The sequence below is a fragment of the Chaetura pelagica genome, unplaced genomic scaffold (genome assembly GCF_000747805.2).
Source record: "Chaetura pelagica isolate M959 unplaced genomic scaffold, ChaPel_1.0 scaffold405, whole genome shotgun sequence".
NCBI lineage: Eukaryota > Metazoa > Chordata > Aves > Apodiformes > Apodidae > Chaetura > Chaetura pelagica.
This window is the reverse complement of record NW_009953489.1, coordinates 4,084,776-4,101,557: the sequence shown is the minus strand read 5'-3', so window position 1 is coordinate 4,101,557 and position 16,782 is coordinate 4,084,776. Positions and strand designations below refer to the sequence as shown.

The following is a 16,782-nucleotide window of genomic DNA, read 5'->3' as shown; positions in this document are numbered from 1 at the left end:
AGAAAAGCAAAATGAGAAGAGCAGCCTGGTTAATCTCCAAGATAAATCCCCATTCACTTGGTTCCTGCCACACAAAGGGATTTTTCTCTGCTGCCATTTCTTCCTGACATTGTTAGGATGTATTTCCACATTTGTGTGAATACCTGGAGAGCTCCAGGCAGGGCAATGGGCAGGAGCAGAGACACGTGGACAGGCAGAAAGGTGCCTGGGCTGGTGCAGCCACATACACAGCAAAGCCTTGAAAAGCACCATTGCATCCAACACCCCAGAGGGAAGCTCCAGGTAGTAGGAGTTGAATTAGGGAGACACGAGCTTGTCTCCAAGACATTCCCATTTCCTTAATAACTCAGGATAATCTCCTTCTTCACACTTGCCTCCAGCAGAAACCACCAGCCCTGGGCTGGGTGATGGAGCAGCAGCTTCCTGCACCAGCCTCAGCACCTGAGCACCAAGTGTCAGGTCAGGCTCCAAATGGCAAAGGGTGACAAACCTTCATGCACTTGGCAAACGTTTTACTGCAGGTTTGCTCAGCACATGATGAGGAGCAGAAAAGCAAACAGCCCTGCCTTCTCCAACAGAAGCACCATAAGGGTCACGCTGCAATGAGCCACCTTCCTTCCCCCCCAAAAAGCAGGGAACATTTTTTTCCAAAATACCACATGCACCACAGATACTCATCAGTATCAAAATCCCTCTTCTGCTTCACCTCCTCTGTTACCCAGAATGCAAACACACAGGAAAAGTTTCCCTCTACACATCTTGCAGCTCTTTTCTCTCCCCATGGGTCCTCTGACCAGCTTTACTAAACACATGAGGAAACCAGGATGTTAAATTACACCCTGATACCCTTAACAAACACGTCTGGGTAATGTCCCTTATCTGACCTTGCTTTTGGTTGGGTCACTCACATTTATAGTCATGCCTCATTTTTCTCTAAGTGTGCCCTTGTTACGGCATTTATGTCTCAGAAGAGAGTAGGGTAAAAATGGGATTTAATGGAGCCAGAAATAGAATGGAGAAAAACCCACAGAAATCTAAAGATCTGCTTGTCCCTCAGACAACTTACATGAACAGGAACTTGCTGCGACTCATTTTAATCAATCACTGCCTCTTTACAAACCTTTATGTGGCAAGACTGAGCCAGAGAAGTACCTGTGAGGAGCAAAGTGCCAGGAGTTAAATGTTCTGTAGCTGTTTGAAACCCCTGTAACAGCCTGTGCAAACAGAAGTGCCTGTTGCAGATCTTGGTGTGTAGAATTGCAGCTTCACAGAACCCAACAGCTCCCAGGCCCAGCACATCAAACCCTGCTTTCCAAAAGCCCCCTCCAGCTACATGACCCACCAGCCCAAGGGGCTGCATGCCTGATGATCTGCTTCCCAGTCTATGATTCTGTGATGCCAAGGCTCCTGTCACTGCCCCTTCCCTGTATTTTGAAGGTCCCTGCCACTGTGAAAACAAGGAGCCCAGAGCTGAGCATCCCTGGCCACAGATGATCCATCCCTGGTGTGTCCTGGCCAGCTTCTCCTCAACCTAGTCCAAGACAGGTTTTCTTCACCTTCCCTTGTTTTTCAAATTCTTTTAGTATCAGGGTCAAAACTGATAAGCTGACAACGCTGTGTGATAAGGTGGGCAACATTCAGGCTCTACTGCTCCTCTGAAGGGTAACTGCTCTCCTGTGAGCCACTGACCAAGCAGCAGCAACATCAGAAGAATCCAGGGGAGGCATCAAGTGCTCCTCCAATGGGCGATTAGACCTCTCTGTGTGCCAGAAAACAGCTGTCAAGATGGGAGAGGCTGTCCATGGCTCTGGTGAGCCTCAAAACATCTGCATAGGGAAGCTGAGCAGCACAGACCAAGGCTGGGACATCCCTCTGCCAGGTCCCCCACCAAGGGGTGCAGAGGGCTGGGCTGCCATCACACCACAGCTCTGTCCTCTCCAGCCCAGCCTGGCCACCAGTCCCAGGCCCAGGCAGGGGCTTGGCAGCCACGTTGGGATGAATTTTGGTTCCCTGCTGGTTCAGTTCCTCTGAGAAAGTCAACTGGGATCCAGCCAAATGCCTCTGCAGCCCAGAGCCTACCCTGCCAAGAGGATTCCTGGGACATTTTATGATAAAGTGGAGACTTCATGGTAGCCAAAACCACCAGCACTTCAGGCACAACCAACACGTAGCTCTGGGGGAAACCACCTCTCCAACCCACCCATCCCTGCTCCCCTCTCTCCAAGAGCTGCTGGTCCAGCTCCCAGTTTGCAGATGCAGGGGAGAGGGAAACCCAGACAGAAGCAAGTTGTAATTTCACAAGTTTGCTGCGTGGACCTACCAAAAGTGCTGTGGAAGCAGGAGATGGTCCAAAGCTGCCCAGTCTCTAATGTCATGAAGAAAACCTCCTGTTTGGCATTTTTCTGAAAGCCTCAGCCCCAGGAACCTTGCAATTACTTGCTAGCTCAGCTTTCAGTCTTATTTTTCAAGTTTTACCTTCCTCACAACTGCAGAGAAAGCTCAAAGCATTACTCAGGTGCTCTGTGTTCATGTAGAAGGAACCCTTTCGGGTTGGTTTGGAAAGGATGAACCCACTTTGAGAGCACATCAGCCACACACCCTGAATCCTCTGCAGAATCAACAGATGACTGCACATGCACCAGAGTCTGCTGCAAACCCATGCACCCAGCCAGGGAGCAAAAGGTCCAGGCAGAGCCAGCAAACCCCTTCCTCCAGGGACAGCAGGGGTGCCTGCCAGGCCAAAAGGCCACCCCAAAAAGTTACATCTGGCAGCACATCAGGAGAAACAGCCCTGTGAAAACACACAGCAGCGGGACCTTGCAGACAAATTTTAACCCTTCATCTTCCCCAAATCCCACGTTTTCTTCCCTTTTTCATCTCCTATAGACATTTATGATCTCCAACCAACACAGTCACCAGTGTCCCTGTTTGCCCAGGAAGGGTGGAGGAGAAGTTTTGATCTGAGGACGGGCTGATGGGGAGACTGCAGCCAGGGGAAATGTCATCAATGCACAAATGGAATTTGCCAAGAGGCATTTTAAGAGTCAATTCTTCACACTCCAGTAATTAGAACAATATTATGAAAAAAGGCAAGGGCAGGAGGCTGTGCACACACTGGGACTTGGCTGATGGAGGCAACGGGCTGAGCAAACAGAGACAAGTGAGGCCTCCAGGCAAGAGTCCTTCAGATGGTTCCCTGCAGGTTGGATTGAAACCAAAAGTTTATCCACTTCCTAACTGCAGATTTCTCTGTGTATGGATGTTTTTAAATAAAAATTTGTATTTAGGTCAAATACAGGCTAATGACCCTGACCCAGCTTCCTCCTATACCTCAAAAATAACATCAAGGTCAGCAGGGGTTTTTCCAGGCCAATACATTCAACTCCTGCTACAGACTCTCATGGTGACTAATAAATCTCTGTACATAAACCAAGACATCATCAAAGTTTAATCTCATTGAGCACTCTGTCCCAAAAATCAGATTCCTGCAGAGGAGCCATCATCTAGGACAACAAAATTCATACCTCCTTAAATTCTTGCACTAGCTGAAAATGCTTAAAATTAACTTCTCATCCAGCATCGGCTATAACAGGATAAAACATCCCAGCTGAAAAAGTAAACAAAAGGAACAGACCTACATGCTGATGGATCCAACTCTAACACCTCCCTGGATGCTGCTGCAGCCTCTCTGGGGAACTGATGGACACCACTTGCTGCTGCTCTCCTGTGTCCCACGTTGGTGTGCCCACAAGCAGAGCTCTGGCAGGCAGCTGCACCCTGTCATTTCCAGGAGCCAGAAAGGTCTTGTCTTTCTTTCTTTCTATTTTTTTTTTTAAAGGAAAATTAATTTGCTGTGCAAACCCAGCTTCAGCCAAGACAGCCTGGGAGCAGAACTGATGTGTGGGCTTCAAGTCAGACTGACACTGTACAATGGTTACTCATATCTGCTGGAAGTGGGACCCAGCCAGTTCAATTCACATCTGCAACGAACTGTGATCTCAGCCCTGCTTGTGGAGCACAGAGGTCCTTTTGATAAATCTCTGTGTACAGGGACTAAAGCCCCATTTCCACATGAAAGAAATAGAATCATTTTTTCTTTTTCCATAATCTTTACAGTCCACTGGCTTGGAAGACCAAGCTGCTCTTTCCCATCCGAGAGCTGCTGCACCCCCACAGGTTCAGATACGTGGCTGACAGCAGAACAGCTTTGAGACCCTTCATGTGCTTCAAGTCAGATAGATGCTCCAGAGCTGCTCCAAGTCAGGGTGACCTCAGAGGTAGCAAATGGAAGAGCTGGAGAACTGGAAATAAGCTCTCCCACGTGTCAGGAGTCATGGAGAAGGTGCTACATTTGTAGCTGGCATCAACATTAGGCAAAAAGATGAAGCCTTGCCCTAGGATTAGGGTGGGAAATGCCACTACCCCCTATCCCAGAGTAACACACAAACTGCTGGCTCTGATTTACATGTTCCCTCCAACCCATGTGCACATCACTCCTTCCCCTAGAATATTAACCACCTTTTTAAAAACTTAAGTAAAAGGCTGTGAAATCCCCACCATCTGTCAGCCAGGGAGAAACCTCCAGCACAGCTAAATCAGCCTCTCCCACACAAGCCTCACTCATTAGCAGCAACAACTGCAAACATCTACCAAGTCCACACTGGCTCAACGTCTCCTAAAATTATTCACAAAATGCCTGGAATAGGAAACCTTGACAAATGCAACTAAGTGCAGTGTGTCCACACCATTAGCTTTGCCCAGGGCACATTAAGGCTGCTTTCTTGCTGCCATGATTATGCTTTAATATGTAATTAGTAGGAAGAGAATGATGTCAAAGAGGAGAATGTCTCACTTACATGCACACCATTAAGACTGAGAGCGTAAATGAACTAGGAGCAGCATCACCATCTGAGGCTCATTAAGTGGAGCAGCAAAGCAGAGAGGGTGAGAAAGGCTGTCCCCACTTGTCCCACCTCCCCTTCTCTACCAGGTTTGGAGACAGGCAAGGAAAGGTCCACAGGAGCTGAAAAATACTTAAGGTATTTTTCCCCTCAAGAGAAACTCAACACTTTTGCAAAGGGAAATAGATAATTAAGATAATTAAGGAAGTTGTGGATGCCTCATCCCTGGAAGTGTGCAAGGCCAGGTTGGATGAGGCTTGGAGCCACCTTGGTCTGGTGGGAGGTGTCCCTGCCCATGCAGGGGGGTTAGATCTAGGTGATCTTTAAGGTCACATCCCATCCAAACCAGTCTGTGATTCTATGATTCTATAGTCACACAACCCTTACAGATGGTTTTTAGGTATCTTGGTCATGCCAGTCTCACCTGTGATGGTTAGGAGAAGCTTTTTCAAAGCAAATCACTCCCTACCAGCCCTGCAGATCAACACCAACACCCTCTGTGGGCAGGTGGGAGGAATTCCCAGCATACAGGGAGTTTCTGAAGAAATATTTAATTTCTTAAGGAAAAGGAAAAAAAAGAACACCCTGTCTGGAAGCCCTCCAAGAACAGACAAGCAGCCCATTCTGACAACAAAAACAGTGGAACAAAATAGTGTCAGATGCGTAGTTATTTTTTTCCTCCTTTAACTTTCCCCCATGAAGACGTGTGGGAGGGAGAGGAGAAGCCTCCCCACCATCCCCAGATGAGGGCAGCCCTGGTTTCTAAAGCTGTCCCTGCTGGTGGACAGGACCTCACAGCCTCAGCAACCCCAGAGACTCAGAAGAGGCTGAAACTGGGCAAGAGGTGGGGGAGGGAACACCTGAAACCACACTCTGCTGGGACATGGAGGTTTCAACACCTTTTTTTTTTCTGTGCACTGTTTATTTGCAGTGAAACATTAACATTTCTTGTCCAATAACTGTCCAAAGGCAAAGCACTGACTGAGCAGGAGCACAGTGGGGTCCCAGGTTCACCAACCGAAGCCCATCACCCTCCCAGCACCCCAGTCCTGCTCCCTCTCTTGGGATATGCTGGGGAAGGGGGGTGCCTGGGACACCCAGGCTTCTCTCAGCATTGGGATGTTTGTGTCCAGGTGCAATATTTCCACGTGCCAACTCACCCCTGCCCCAAGAGGAATCACAACTTCTTATAGAAGCTTCTTCCCTGCCCCCATTTTTCTTGACTGTTCCACAGAGGAGGTGCTGTGCAGAATGACCCTGAGCCCTGGAGTTTGGCTGTGCCAGTATTTTCAGGCTGACATTGTTACTTTTTGCCCATTCTGCTAAACACGGTTACACCCACACATTAATCTGTTTCAAGAAATGTTAATAATTATTTGTAACCAAAGCATTTGGCCTTGGGACAGTCTCCTCAGATGCTACTGTTCCAAGAGGCTGAGAAATCTGCAGAAGATTTTAAAGAAGAAATAAAAGAACTCATTAGAAACAAAAAAAATCCCTTTATTCCTAGACTTCCTTAAGTTACTACCTGGGATGTGTTTCCTTCCTTTCCCAAAGCACACACACACTGAACAGCCGAGCTCAAGCGATGGCAGCTGCACTAATTGAGCACCAAGACATACAAAGACTGAATTTCCCTGTTGACATCTGTCAGCCACTGTGATGCTTCCCTGTATCATTCATTCTCAAGTGCCCAATGACATAATAAAGGAAAAAACATCGAGGGCTTCAAATGAAACCAGGCATTTTTCAAACAACAGCCAAAACCTGTTGGGTAACCCAGAAGAGCCTGGCTTCTTCCCCCTCCCCTTTTTGGAAATTGTTTTGCCACTCACAGGTTTTTCAAGGGGAAAAAAAAAAAAAAAAATCTTAAAAATAATCTTTTTCTCCCCAATCTTGTCTCAAATTACTGCAAGGAGAGCTGAGACAAATCATGAAGGTAAAGGGAAATCAATGCTGTGCACAGTAAGGAGATGCATTTAGCCATGTCCTGATCAATACCTTGGATTCTTTGCATGTCAAAACACTTCCATCACTATTTAAGGCCCAACAAGAGAATTTTCCCATCCAGACCATGGGAGTTACGAAAGATCCTGCCCATGCTTGTTTGATCTGAAACATAATACCCCTTAATGTGACCCCTTGGAAAAATACTGGGGAAAGCAGCCAAGAAGGGGAAGGAAAAAAAAAAAAAAGCAGCAAATTTTCCCAGAATGAACATTTCTGGCTCTTTCAGCTCCACTGAGAAGCTGAACATCTATAAACAGACCAGATTTGTAAGTAGGGGAGAGAGGAAGGGGGAAAAAGCAGAGAATTTGCCACAACACAGCTACAAGCTTCTGCTGGTGGGTACCAAAGGGCCACCAGTGCTGGTGCCCAGCCCCTGCTCCAGCCCAGGAGCTGGTTGCCAGGATATATATGGTATTCCCACCTGCTCTGCTGGCATACTGGGTTCTGGAGCCCATGTGTGAGCCTCACAATCCCATGTACCCGTGCCAAGGACCTTGCAGCACCTCTCCTCCCTGCTCCCAAACATCAGAGCAGCTTTGCAAGTGGTGGTAATTCCCACCACGGTGTTTCATCGTGCTGGTCCTCACTTGCTCTGGGATGCAAAGTCCTCAGGAAAGAGCTGAGCTTCTCCCCAGGAAAGGCTCCTGGCTACAGCAGCTTGGCAAAAGGCTCCATCCCAGCCAACACTGAGCCAAAACATGACTCTGGGCTGGGGAACTGCAGGAGCAGGACTGATGCTGCAGAGCAGATGGAGAACCAAGTCCCTATAACCAGAGACCTTGGGCAAACGTGGGCATCTGCTTTTAGTCATACAGCATCTCACCAGCCCTAAGGCCACCAAATCCACCAGCAAGGCCCTTTCAACAGGCAGCTAAGAAGATTCACAGCCCACCAGATTATTCCAGGGCAATATTCATAGCAGAGCAGTGGGAAATTTCCAAGATTCAGAGCCCTGTACATTACTAGAGGTGTGCCAGCACCTACCACATCTCTCACAGCAACCACCACCCAGGTGACAGTCTTGCAGATGGCAGGGCACTACACAGCAGAAAGCACTGTCTGGTACATGCTTGATTAGCCACAGAAATGTGTAATTCATTTGCCCTGTGCTTTAGGGAAGTTCAGCATCAGGGTTTCCTGTACACACTTCTAGCATTCTGACTGAAAACATTTGCTGGACACACTGCACCTGCTGAAGCAGCACCCCATGAACCACAGCTGATGTCCTCATGGTGCCCAGTAGTACGAGGATGGGAGAAGGGTCCCTGCATCACCCCAGGTCTGACAGCATCACCTGAGACCAACCTGCACCACAGAAGGGTCCTGGGCAATACAGAGCTTGGTACATAGGGAGTGTGAGATGAGCAGCCCCCAAGCCCACTGAACCCTCAAGCTGGCAAAGCAGAGGGGGAAAAAAATAATAAAAATAAACCCATGAGTTTCAGTCTGCTTTTACCATTTGTAGCATTCGGCCCTATCTCCAAATCTCCAGTACAATTCCAGCAAGGCCAGTTAAAGCACTGGTGGCCAAACACCAGCTGACTTCATGCCAGCTGAGCAATGCCCCAGACAGCACAAAGGGACCAAACACCAACCCACAGCTCCTGTGAGCAACCAGGGAGTTAATCATTAACTGGCTGGTGGTGAGGTTCCTGCACAGGCCTGCCAGGAGCTGCAAGGCAGGGCTGCCTTCCCATGCTCTCACACACTTTCCAGAGCTGAGGCTTCTCTCTTAGGGGCAATGACCTGCAGCACCCAAAGGCTCCAGGCAAATCCCTGGGAGCACCATAGAAGTTGCACGTGAATTTTTAGCTCATTGGCAAAGTGCTTCAGTCACTTCTGAGAAGTGCAGTGGGGGCCCATTAAGCATATTATTGCCCTGCAGAAGCTGGGCTGCTCTGCCCAGGCTCGTGGAGGGTAGCACAAAGGACAACATGGGCTCAAGATGCACCTGTGGGCCCTTCTTCAGCGGGGACAATGTCACAGCAAGCACTGGGCAGGGAAGGGGTTAAAAAGGGTTCCTGGTTTCCTCCATTCCATCACACACAATTCTCTTTGCAGGCCAGTTACTCCACTGCTCTCTGGGGAATTATAAAAGAAAAAAAATCCTTCCTTCTTTTAGGGAATTCTCACTTCCCACCCCACCCACTGCACACCCACTGCAGCGACTGGAAACGTTTCCCTCTGTGATAGGATCCCTTTCCTGACACACATCCAACCACCCTGCTGCAGCCACCCAAGCAACTGGCACAGAGGAACACAACAAGGGAAGGTCTTTCCAGCTGTCCCATCCTCCAAGGAGCTGGAAATGCAGAGGAGGCACTGCTGAGCCCTGGAAGGGATGGACATCTATAGCACTGCCAAGTGCTTCTCTCTGCTCCCAGCCACTCTGGCTTCATGCACTCAGCTGTGCACACAGAAAAACACACCGCTTTTAATTTGTCCTTGGCTAAAGAGGTCAGAAAAAAACCCCAACAAACCACCCAAAAAGTTAAGAATGGGCAAGGCAACCTCAGCTGCAGGAGGGCAGGCGTTGGGCTCCCCTTGTCACAGCACCACAATGCAGTCAGTTATCTGAAAGCCTTGCAATTTTCAACTATCTGTATTATTTCCTATAAATGTCCCCCTTTCAATGCCCAAAGTGTGTTAGAAAGGCACCCTCTACAGTCTTGCTGGCAGGGATGTTGTCCTGTATGTGAAGTTAAGAGATGATGGAGGGAGGGGAATTCTCAGCAGAGAAACAGAAAAACAAACCCCCAGCTCTGTTATTAATCCCCTAAATAATTGTGACAAGGCTCCCCACCCCTTATCTGAAACCAAGAAAAAACTCAAGGTTTCTGACTCTCTGGCAAGAGGGTGATGTGTGTGTGTCAGAGAGGACAGGGACAGGATGGCAGTCGAGCCCCTGTGCAGCTCTGCCAAGCTCTTCACCCCGATGGCCTGCGAGGTGGGACGTCTTATTCTGCAGATTGTCTACCCAGAGGGTGCTGGTGACAGAGTTGGGGACACACCTGCAAGAGCACCCACTGAGGACAGCCCAGATCCCCCTAGGGATTTCCAAGCGAGCTCCACACTGGCTCCTTGGCATGAGGAAGGGGACACCTTGACACCAAAAATTAACCCCAAGATGCAGGTGCTTCACCAAGAGGACCCATCACTTGAACTCTGACAGCACCTGTGCAGCAGCTCCGTGTCTTCTCTCACCAACCAAGGCAGCTCTGGCTGTGGCTGCTGGAGCGTGTTGTGCTCAGGGCCACCCTCCCCACCATCCCCATCTCCTCCCCACCACACACATCTCCTCCCCAGCACTTCAGACATGCAGGACAAGTCCCTCCTCAGCCTCCCACGAGGCTCCCGTGCCAGCAAACCTTGGGGGACTCAATTAATTGAGAGGGAGGGTTGATCCAAACCCCCCTTTTCTGAGCCCCCCTCGAGCTGTGAGGCTGCTGCAGCTCTCACCAACCTCTGGACCAGAACCAACCAAGTGAAAACCACCACTTCAGTCTCAGTATCTCCTCATTTTTCAGCTGACCCGTGAGCCACTTCCCTTTTTCATTTTTGGAACAGCATCAGTTGGTGTCTGCAGGTCAGGGCAGGAAAGGCCCTTGTCTTGCAAAAAAAAAAAAAAAAAAAAGGGTTTTTTTCAAACTGTACAGGTACTTCAAAATAAATTCAGGGCCATTAAATACATGTCAGGAGAGCAGAGAGGAGTGGGAGGCTAATAAATGGCACGCTCCACAGGTTTATGAATATTTGAGCTATATTTCCCAAAAAAATAGTACATTACTGCAAGTTATTGAAAATGAGTAACTCCCTTTAATGAACCTTACTACCACCATGCTGGCTAATAGAGTGATAAAGAGTTTAATCCATATTTATGTGCATTTTATCTCATTACAGTTGCTCCAAATAAATTAGCAAGTTCAAGAAGAGTTACATTTTATACCATCACTGCTATTAAATGTGCATGAAGCACCGTGCAGCAGCAAACCACACATCAGCACTAGCTTTTCATTCTATTTCATTTTTAGGAGCCAGGCTGTGCTGCACCCTGCAGGGGACCCCAGTGCTCACTCCTGCCAAGATCTAACCCTAATTAGGGACAGGGCAATATGAAGAGGGGTTTTCTGCCTCCTAGCACTGCACACTGCACTGCTTCTGCATCCTGCAGTGGAGATGCAGCCATGAAGAAACACTCCTGCAGATGCCACTTGTGGTTACTGGGAGTTTTTGGGCCACTTTCAAGGGAAAAGATTAAAAAAAAAAGAAGAAATTAAATTTAAAAACTTAAGTGCCAACTTGCAGAAAACAATCTAACAATACATTCTTTTGAGGTGTCTTAAAGGGGCATAGCTAGAAATACAGGCAGCCAGCATCTCAGATCACTTTTGGAAACCTCAGTTATGAAACACAGCATGGCCCTTGTCACAGCAGGACTGCTTAACAGCTGGACATCAGGAAAAAAAACTGGCTGTGAGCAATTTAAACTGGCCTTTTGACTCCCTTGGGTAACTGGGAAACACTGAAATCAAGATTACAAGAAACATGACACATCTATTTGGCAAAAGCTGCCCTTGCCAATTACCCAACATCCCATGAAGGCAGAGATGGAGCTTGTCAGCTCCGCAGGGATTTGGGCCGGAGGAGGACACGTGGCTCACGATCCCATTTCACCAGCTGTTGTCCTGGTGACAGCAAGGAAGCAGTGACTTCTTCAGCTTAAAACTCAAGAACTAGCAAATCCAGGGATAAAACCCCACATCCCTGGACTCCAGGAGCCCCTGACCATAGTTGCTCTTCTGGAGGAGGCTCCATGGATCCTACAGCAGCTCCTCTCCTTGCTGAAGCCAAGCAGCCAGAAGAAGCTACAGAAAACCTCTCTCAGAGTAAGAGCTGGTCAAGGCAAGCCTGAGGGAACTGATTTTTCTTCCTCTCCTAAAGCACTACTGCTACACTGAGAAACCCTGCAGGACCCTTCAGATTCCAAAGGACAAGCTTTTATGCACAGGTTGGCACCACAGAAGCACAAGACCTAGCCTTTCTACTCAGTAATTACACCACAGCAAACCCAAAAGCTATTAGTAATTGCTGTCTCACTGGCTTTCTGGCTTGGAGGAGAGAAATAACTACTTAAGTAGCCTCCAGAAAGGAAACACCCACCACCACTCCACCAAGGTTTCTATGTAATTAAATGGTCGACTGTTCCTGTGCTCTGATCAGAAATGTTTCCTACACGACAAGAGTCTCGTAACCAAAAAAACACTACTGATCTTAGGGATTAATAGCTCCAGGAAGAATTTTTTGTGTGTGAAGTGTGTGTTTGGCCAGTGGGAACAGGGATTAGAGACTCCTTTTGCTCTCACTGTGACTCACAGTGCAAAAGGCTCTCTGGTCAGCAGTAGATTTTTCCCTGTTTGTTTGCTTTGCCACTGTTGAACACAGATCTGAGGATAATGTGGGAATGAAAGATGGCAAGGACAATGGGGATGTTTTGACAGGCTTCCCCTGGGATTTAGGGTGGTGCAGACCTGAGCAGCTGATAGCCCCACCAAGCTGATAAAAAAACTACATCAGAAAAAGATCAGTGAGGTTTTTGTATAGAGAATTTGTGCCTCCCACCACTTGAAAGGTTGTTTGAAAGTGATGATGCACATGAAAAGCCAGTATAACAAAAAAAAATTCAGTAAAGTACATTTGTATTTCTTGCAAGCTTATGACAAGTGTCTTTCCAAAGTCTCCTGAAAACCTAAACGTTGATGGGGTAGAAGGAATGGCACATCATCTCCCCTTCCCAAGTCACAAACCTCAATGTCCCCCCAAAAAGCAAACAGGAGGAGGAGGGAAAAGCTGTTCCCTAACCAGACCAAAAAGGAAACCAAACTGTGTGCAGCTGACATGTTCCAGCAGTGTTTAACACCAGGCTCTATTAACAGGCATCTTAGACAACTTGAAACAGCACAAAGCAAGAGACAAAGTGATAATAAAGCAGCGTTTTAATTAGCAGCGGCTCCTTCCCCCGCCCAAAAGGTTCCCTCTGTGCATTCACATTCCCAGAACAACGAAAGCCTTCTTGTATTTCATAAATCAAAAAACTCATAAAACAAGACCCTGCAATTGCACATTCCAGATAATGGTCCAGAAATAAATTAGGCAATAAATATCAAATAATATATCCCCATCAGCAGGGAAAATCTACTCTTTGGATAATCAGAAGAGAAGATGCCTTCCAGCAGCTTATACCTGGTAGCTTGAAATAGCTAAAACAAAAGAGAGCTTTAATAAATCTTTTAACACCTTTTCCAATAAAGAATATAGCAATTGTCCAGTGTAATAGCTTCCCTGAGCCCAGTATCCATCACAGTAACAGCCCAGCCCTGATGCTGTTCACGTCAAAAGCCAGAGCAGCAGAACAACAGCCGCTTGTCAGTCATGTAGGATTTTCCTCCCTCGCAGCTGGGTCTTGTTCAGCAAAACACAGAAACATGCTCTTGCCTCTCTAGGTGACACATGACACCAACTCAGAGAAAAAAAAACCTCCAAATACATTTTTCAGAAACACTTAAGGAGACTCATTTCACCCTGGAATGAAGCATCCTGACCCCCTCTGGAAACTCATTGGCCACATAACGAAACAAGCAGCAGTTTCACAGACTGGTTGGGGTTGGAAGGGACCTTAAAGATCATCTAGTTCCAACCCCCCTGCATGGGCAGGGACACCTCCCACCAGCCCAGGTTGCTCCAAGCCTCATCCAACCTGCCCTTGAACACTTCCAGGGATGGGGCAGTCTCAGCTTCTCTGGGCAACCTGTTCCAGTGTCTCACTACCCTCAGAGTAAATAATTTCTTCCTAATATATCATCTAAATATCTCCTCTTTCAGCTTGAAATCATTCCCTCTTGTATTATCACTCCATGCCCTCATAAAAAGTCCTTTTCTAGCTTTTCTGTAGCCCCTTCAGCTCTCCTGCTTGCAACCCTGTGCAGAGGTGGCAGCAGGTGGGGAAGGACTGTGCACGGTCTCCAACACATCAGGAAAAAAACAGAAGTACCAGCGGATGAAGGGTCCTTGCCACAGGGTTGGTACAAACCTGAGTCCAAGCTTGTAGTGATCTATAACACTGTTAGAGGGAAGTGTGCTGCTGGGGTTGCAGGAATCAATCCCAGGCTGGTTTATGATGGTGCTTAGCACCAGTTTAAAGGCACTGTGCATACAGGGTGGTCTTGGGCAAGGGAGATGGTGTGGCTTTGCCCCAGTCACCTAGCAAGGCAGCTGGAGCTGGGAAGAGGAACCAGAGTCCTGACCCCAGCACAGCACCCACTGTCCAGGGCTACAGCCTCTTCCAACTACTTTTGTGAGCACTACAATACTGTGACTCCTCTCCCCCCACATAAAAAAGAAAAGACATTTTATGTACTTCACAGACTGATCCCAGAGGCTTTGTGATCTAAAGCAGAAAGTCTGAAGACCTGATCACCCTCCACCAAGGACACAGCAGAATCAACCCTGAGACAGGCACTCCACCAGGAGCACAGGGGAAGAGGTGTCCAGTGCATGGGTTGAGGGTGCAGAAACTGCTCAGAAAACAACAAAACATTTCATTTCCATCCAAAACCTGCAACACGAGTCCTGAGAACTGCCCACTGCTAACAGAGCCAGAACCATCACTTCCCAGGAGCACAGGAGTAACTCTTACCTTTCCAAAATCCCGTACGTCAAAGAGGTCAAAGGGATCAAACAGATCACTGTTCCTTAACCCAAACTTGTCGTGACACACTTTTAGGAAGGTCCGGATGTTCTTCAAGCAGAGAAACTGGAGGGAACACAAAAGAAAGGGAGAGAAAAAGTGAGCAACTCAGGCACAAAATTGTAACCGAGATTTACTGAGTTAAATTCACATGCAGGACAAGTTAACAAGGGCTTAGAAACTTGCCCTGAAAAGCCAGGCATTAGTTTATTTGTTGTTACTGAAGATGTCAGGCTCCTGGTGCCCTGAGAGGGCTCCTGTGTTCTCAGCTGCACACCAGAAACAAACGCCCTTTTGAAAAACAAGTTTCACTTAAGGTAACATTGTAGAAGGGCTGGAAAACTCAAGCCAGGACGTTTCCCTTTCAAGGTCGAAGTCAAATATAAATTACAGCTGATGTTCTACAGAAGCCCAGTGTTGAACTTTTAACCATTTCCAGCATGATCCCATTTGTTCCCCTACAGAAAGGACACGTTGCAGCGTTCATGGCACGTGTTGCTGTGTGTATGTGTGCAGGGATGCACACATCCCAGAAGACTGGGATAGTGAAAATCAAGGATTTTTGCATTAGGGTCTGAAAAAAAAACCACAAAACCCAACAGCTTATTCAAGTAATATTTGCTTCCTTATCCTCACACCTCTCAGATGCTGCAGGCAGCACAAACACAAGCAGACCCATGAACCACCAGCCAGCCACAGTCAGTCTGTTTGCAGCAAGGAGCTGCCAGGCCAGAGGCTCAGCCACAGGAGCTGCTCCTGACCCAGCTCAGGATCCCCTGGGGATCCTGATCCCCTTTAGGATCCCCTTTGGGATCCACTTCCAAACCCAGGGCAATCCTGGGACTATTTCCATCACGCTTTGCTCATGTTTAATCTCAGCCCACATGAAGAGGCAGAAATCTCACTCCTTTAGGGACCACCCTGGGTTACTCAGATAGCTCAACTGGCAGAGCAACATTATGTTTCTCATTCAAGAAAACCCAGTCCTTGACTATAGCAATAATTGGTCATTTGTTCACAAGTGTTGGGGATTTTGAAGTCTGGGAACTCCAGACAGTCTCGCTCCAGTGGTCATGCCTGGCAGCACAGGAGCTGGGATGAGAAGAATAAAAATCTGCTTCCATTTTTGCTGCTGCATCACCTACATCCTTCATCAGGATGAACTTACTCTGCTGAGCAAGCCAATTAATTCCACCTCTTCCTGCATCCTCATGTTATTCCACAAAATACTGTGGAATAATAACATTGCTGTATTTTTAAACAACTCTTCTTACTTACTTTTTTTTTTCCAGCAAATTCCTCACAAATATATAAAAACATGTTAGAATTCTAACTGAATCAACCCATTAAAGGGATGAATCATCCCCACGTGATAAATAGGAACAGGATCCAAGCTGCCCTGGGGTGGGTTTAGCAAGGGTGGTTTTGTCACATGGCACTACCTCTGCTCCCCAAGTTGTCATCAACCCCACACCATGCAAAAACACTGCTCACAAACTTCACCCAGAGTTCAAAGCAAACGAAACCAGCTTATTTTTCTTTTAATTAACAAGAATCAAAGCGGAGCCTTTCAGATCCCCACAGACACGGCCGGGATGCAGCCTGTCCTTCTCACTGCATTTGGGATCATAGGTGAGGTTTGTGGCAGTGGATTAGCAAGACCACCTCATTAACAACAGGTTGATTTACTTACACAAAGAAAGAAAACACCTTTTACCCTTTTCCCCATGCCAGCCCCCTCTCCATGGAGCAACAACAGAGCTCCCCCAACCCAGGACATTCCCATCACATCGGAGTCTTCTCATTAGACAAGCAAGTGCCAGAGGCAAAAATTGCAAACAATTCTGTTTTTCTAGGGCATTCCTCTATCTCACATAAACACGGCAGTAAATATAACCCGTCTAGACTGAGAGGTTTTTTTGGAATTGTTTTACAACCTCTCTCACGGATATGGGTTATTTCATAACTTCATCTTCTGGGTCTCTGCAAGAATTTTCACCCCAGGCAAGCCGGGCACTTGCAACAGGGGTGTATGTTCTGTTGCTCTGCAGTCTTATTGATTTCAAATTCCTAGCACATGTTCATTTTAAATCCCTTTAAACCTCCCATTTTGAAAGATAATGACAC

The 16,782-nt window shown here is 47.4% G+C and overlaps 1 protein-coding gene across 1 annotated transcript in view; it reads right to left on the bottom strand.

Moving 5' to 3' along the window:
- The window catches only part of VAV2 (vav 2 guanine nucleotide exchange factor), a 98,306-nt gene extending 82,438 nt beyond the window's left edge, over positions 1–15,868 (bottom strand). The window contains exons 1-2 of the mRNA XM_009998963.1: positions 15,824–15,868; positions 14,605–14,721 (exon numbers count right to left, since the gene is read on the bottom strand). Coding sequence (XP_009997265.1) covers positions 14,605–14,721; positions 15,824–15,868 — 162 coding nt within the window. The remainder of the gene's footprint in view (positions 1–14,604; positions 14,722–15,823) is intronic.
- Positions 15,869–16,782: the final 914 nt, after the last annotated feature.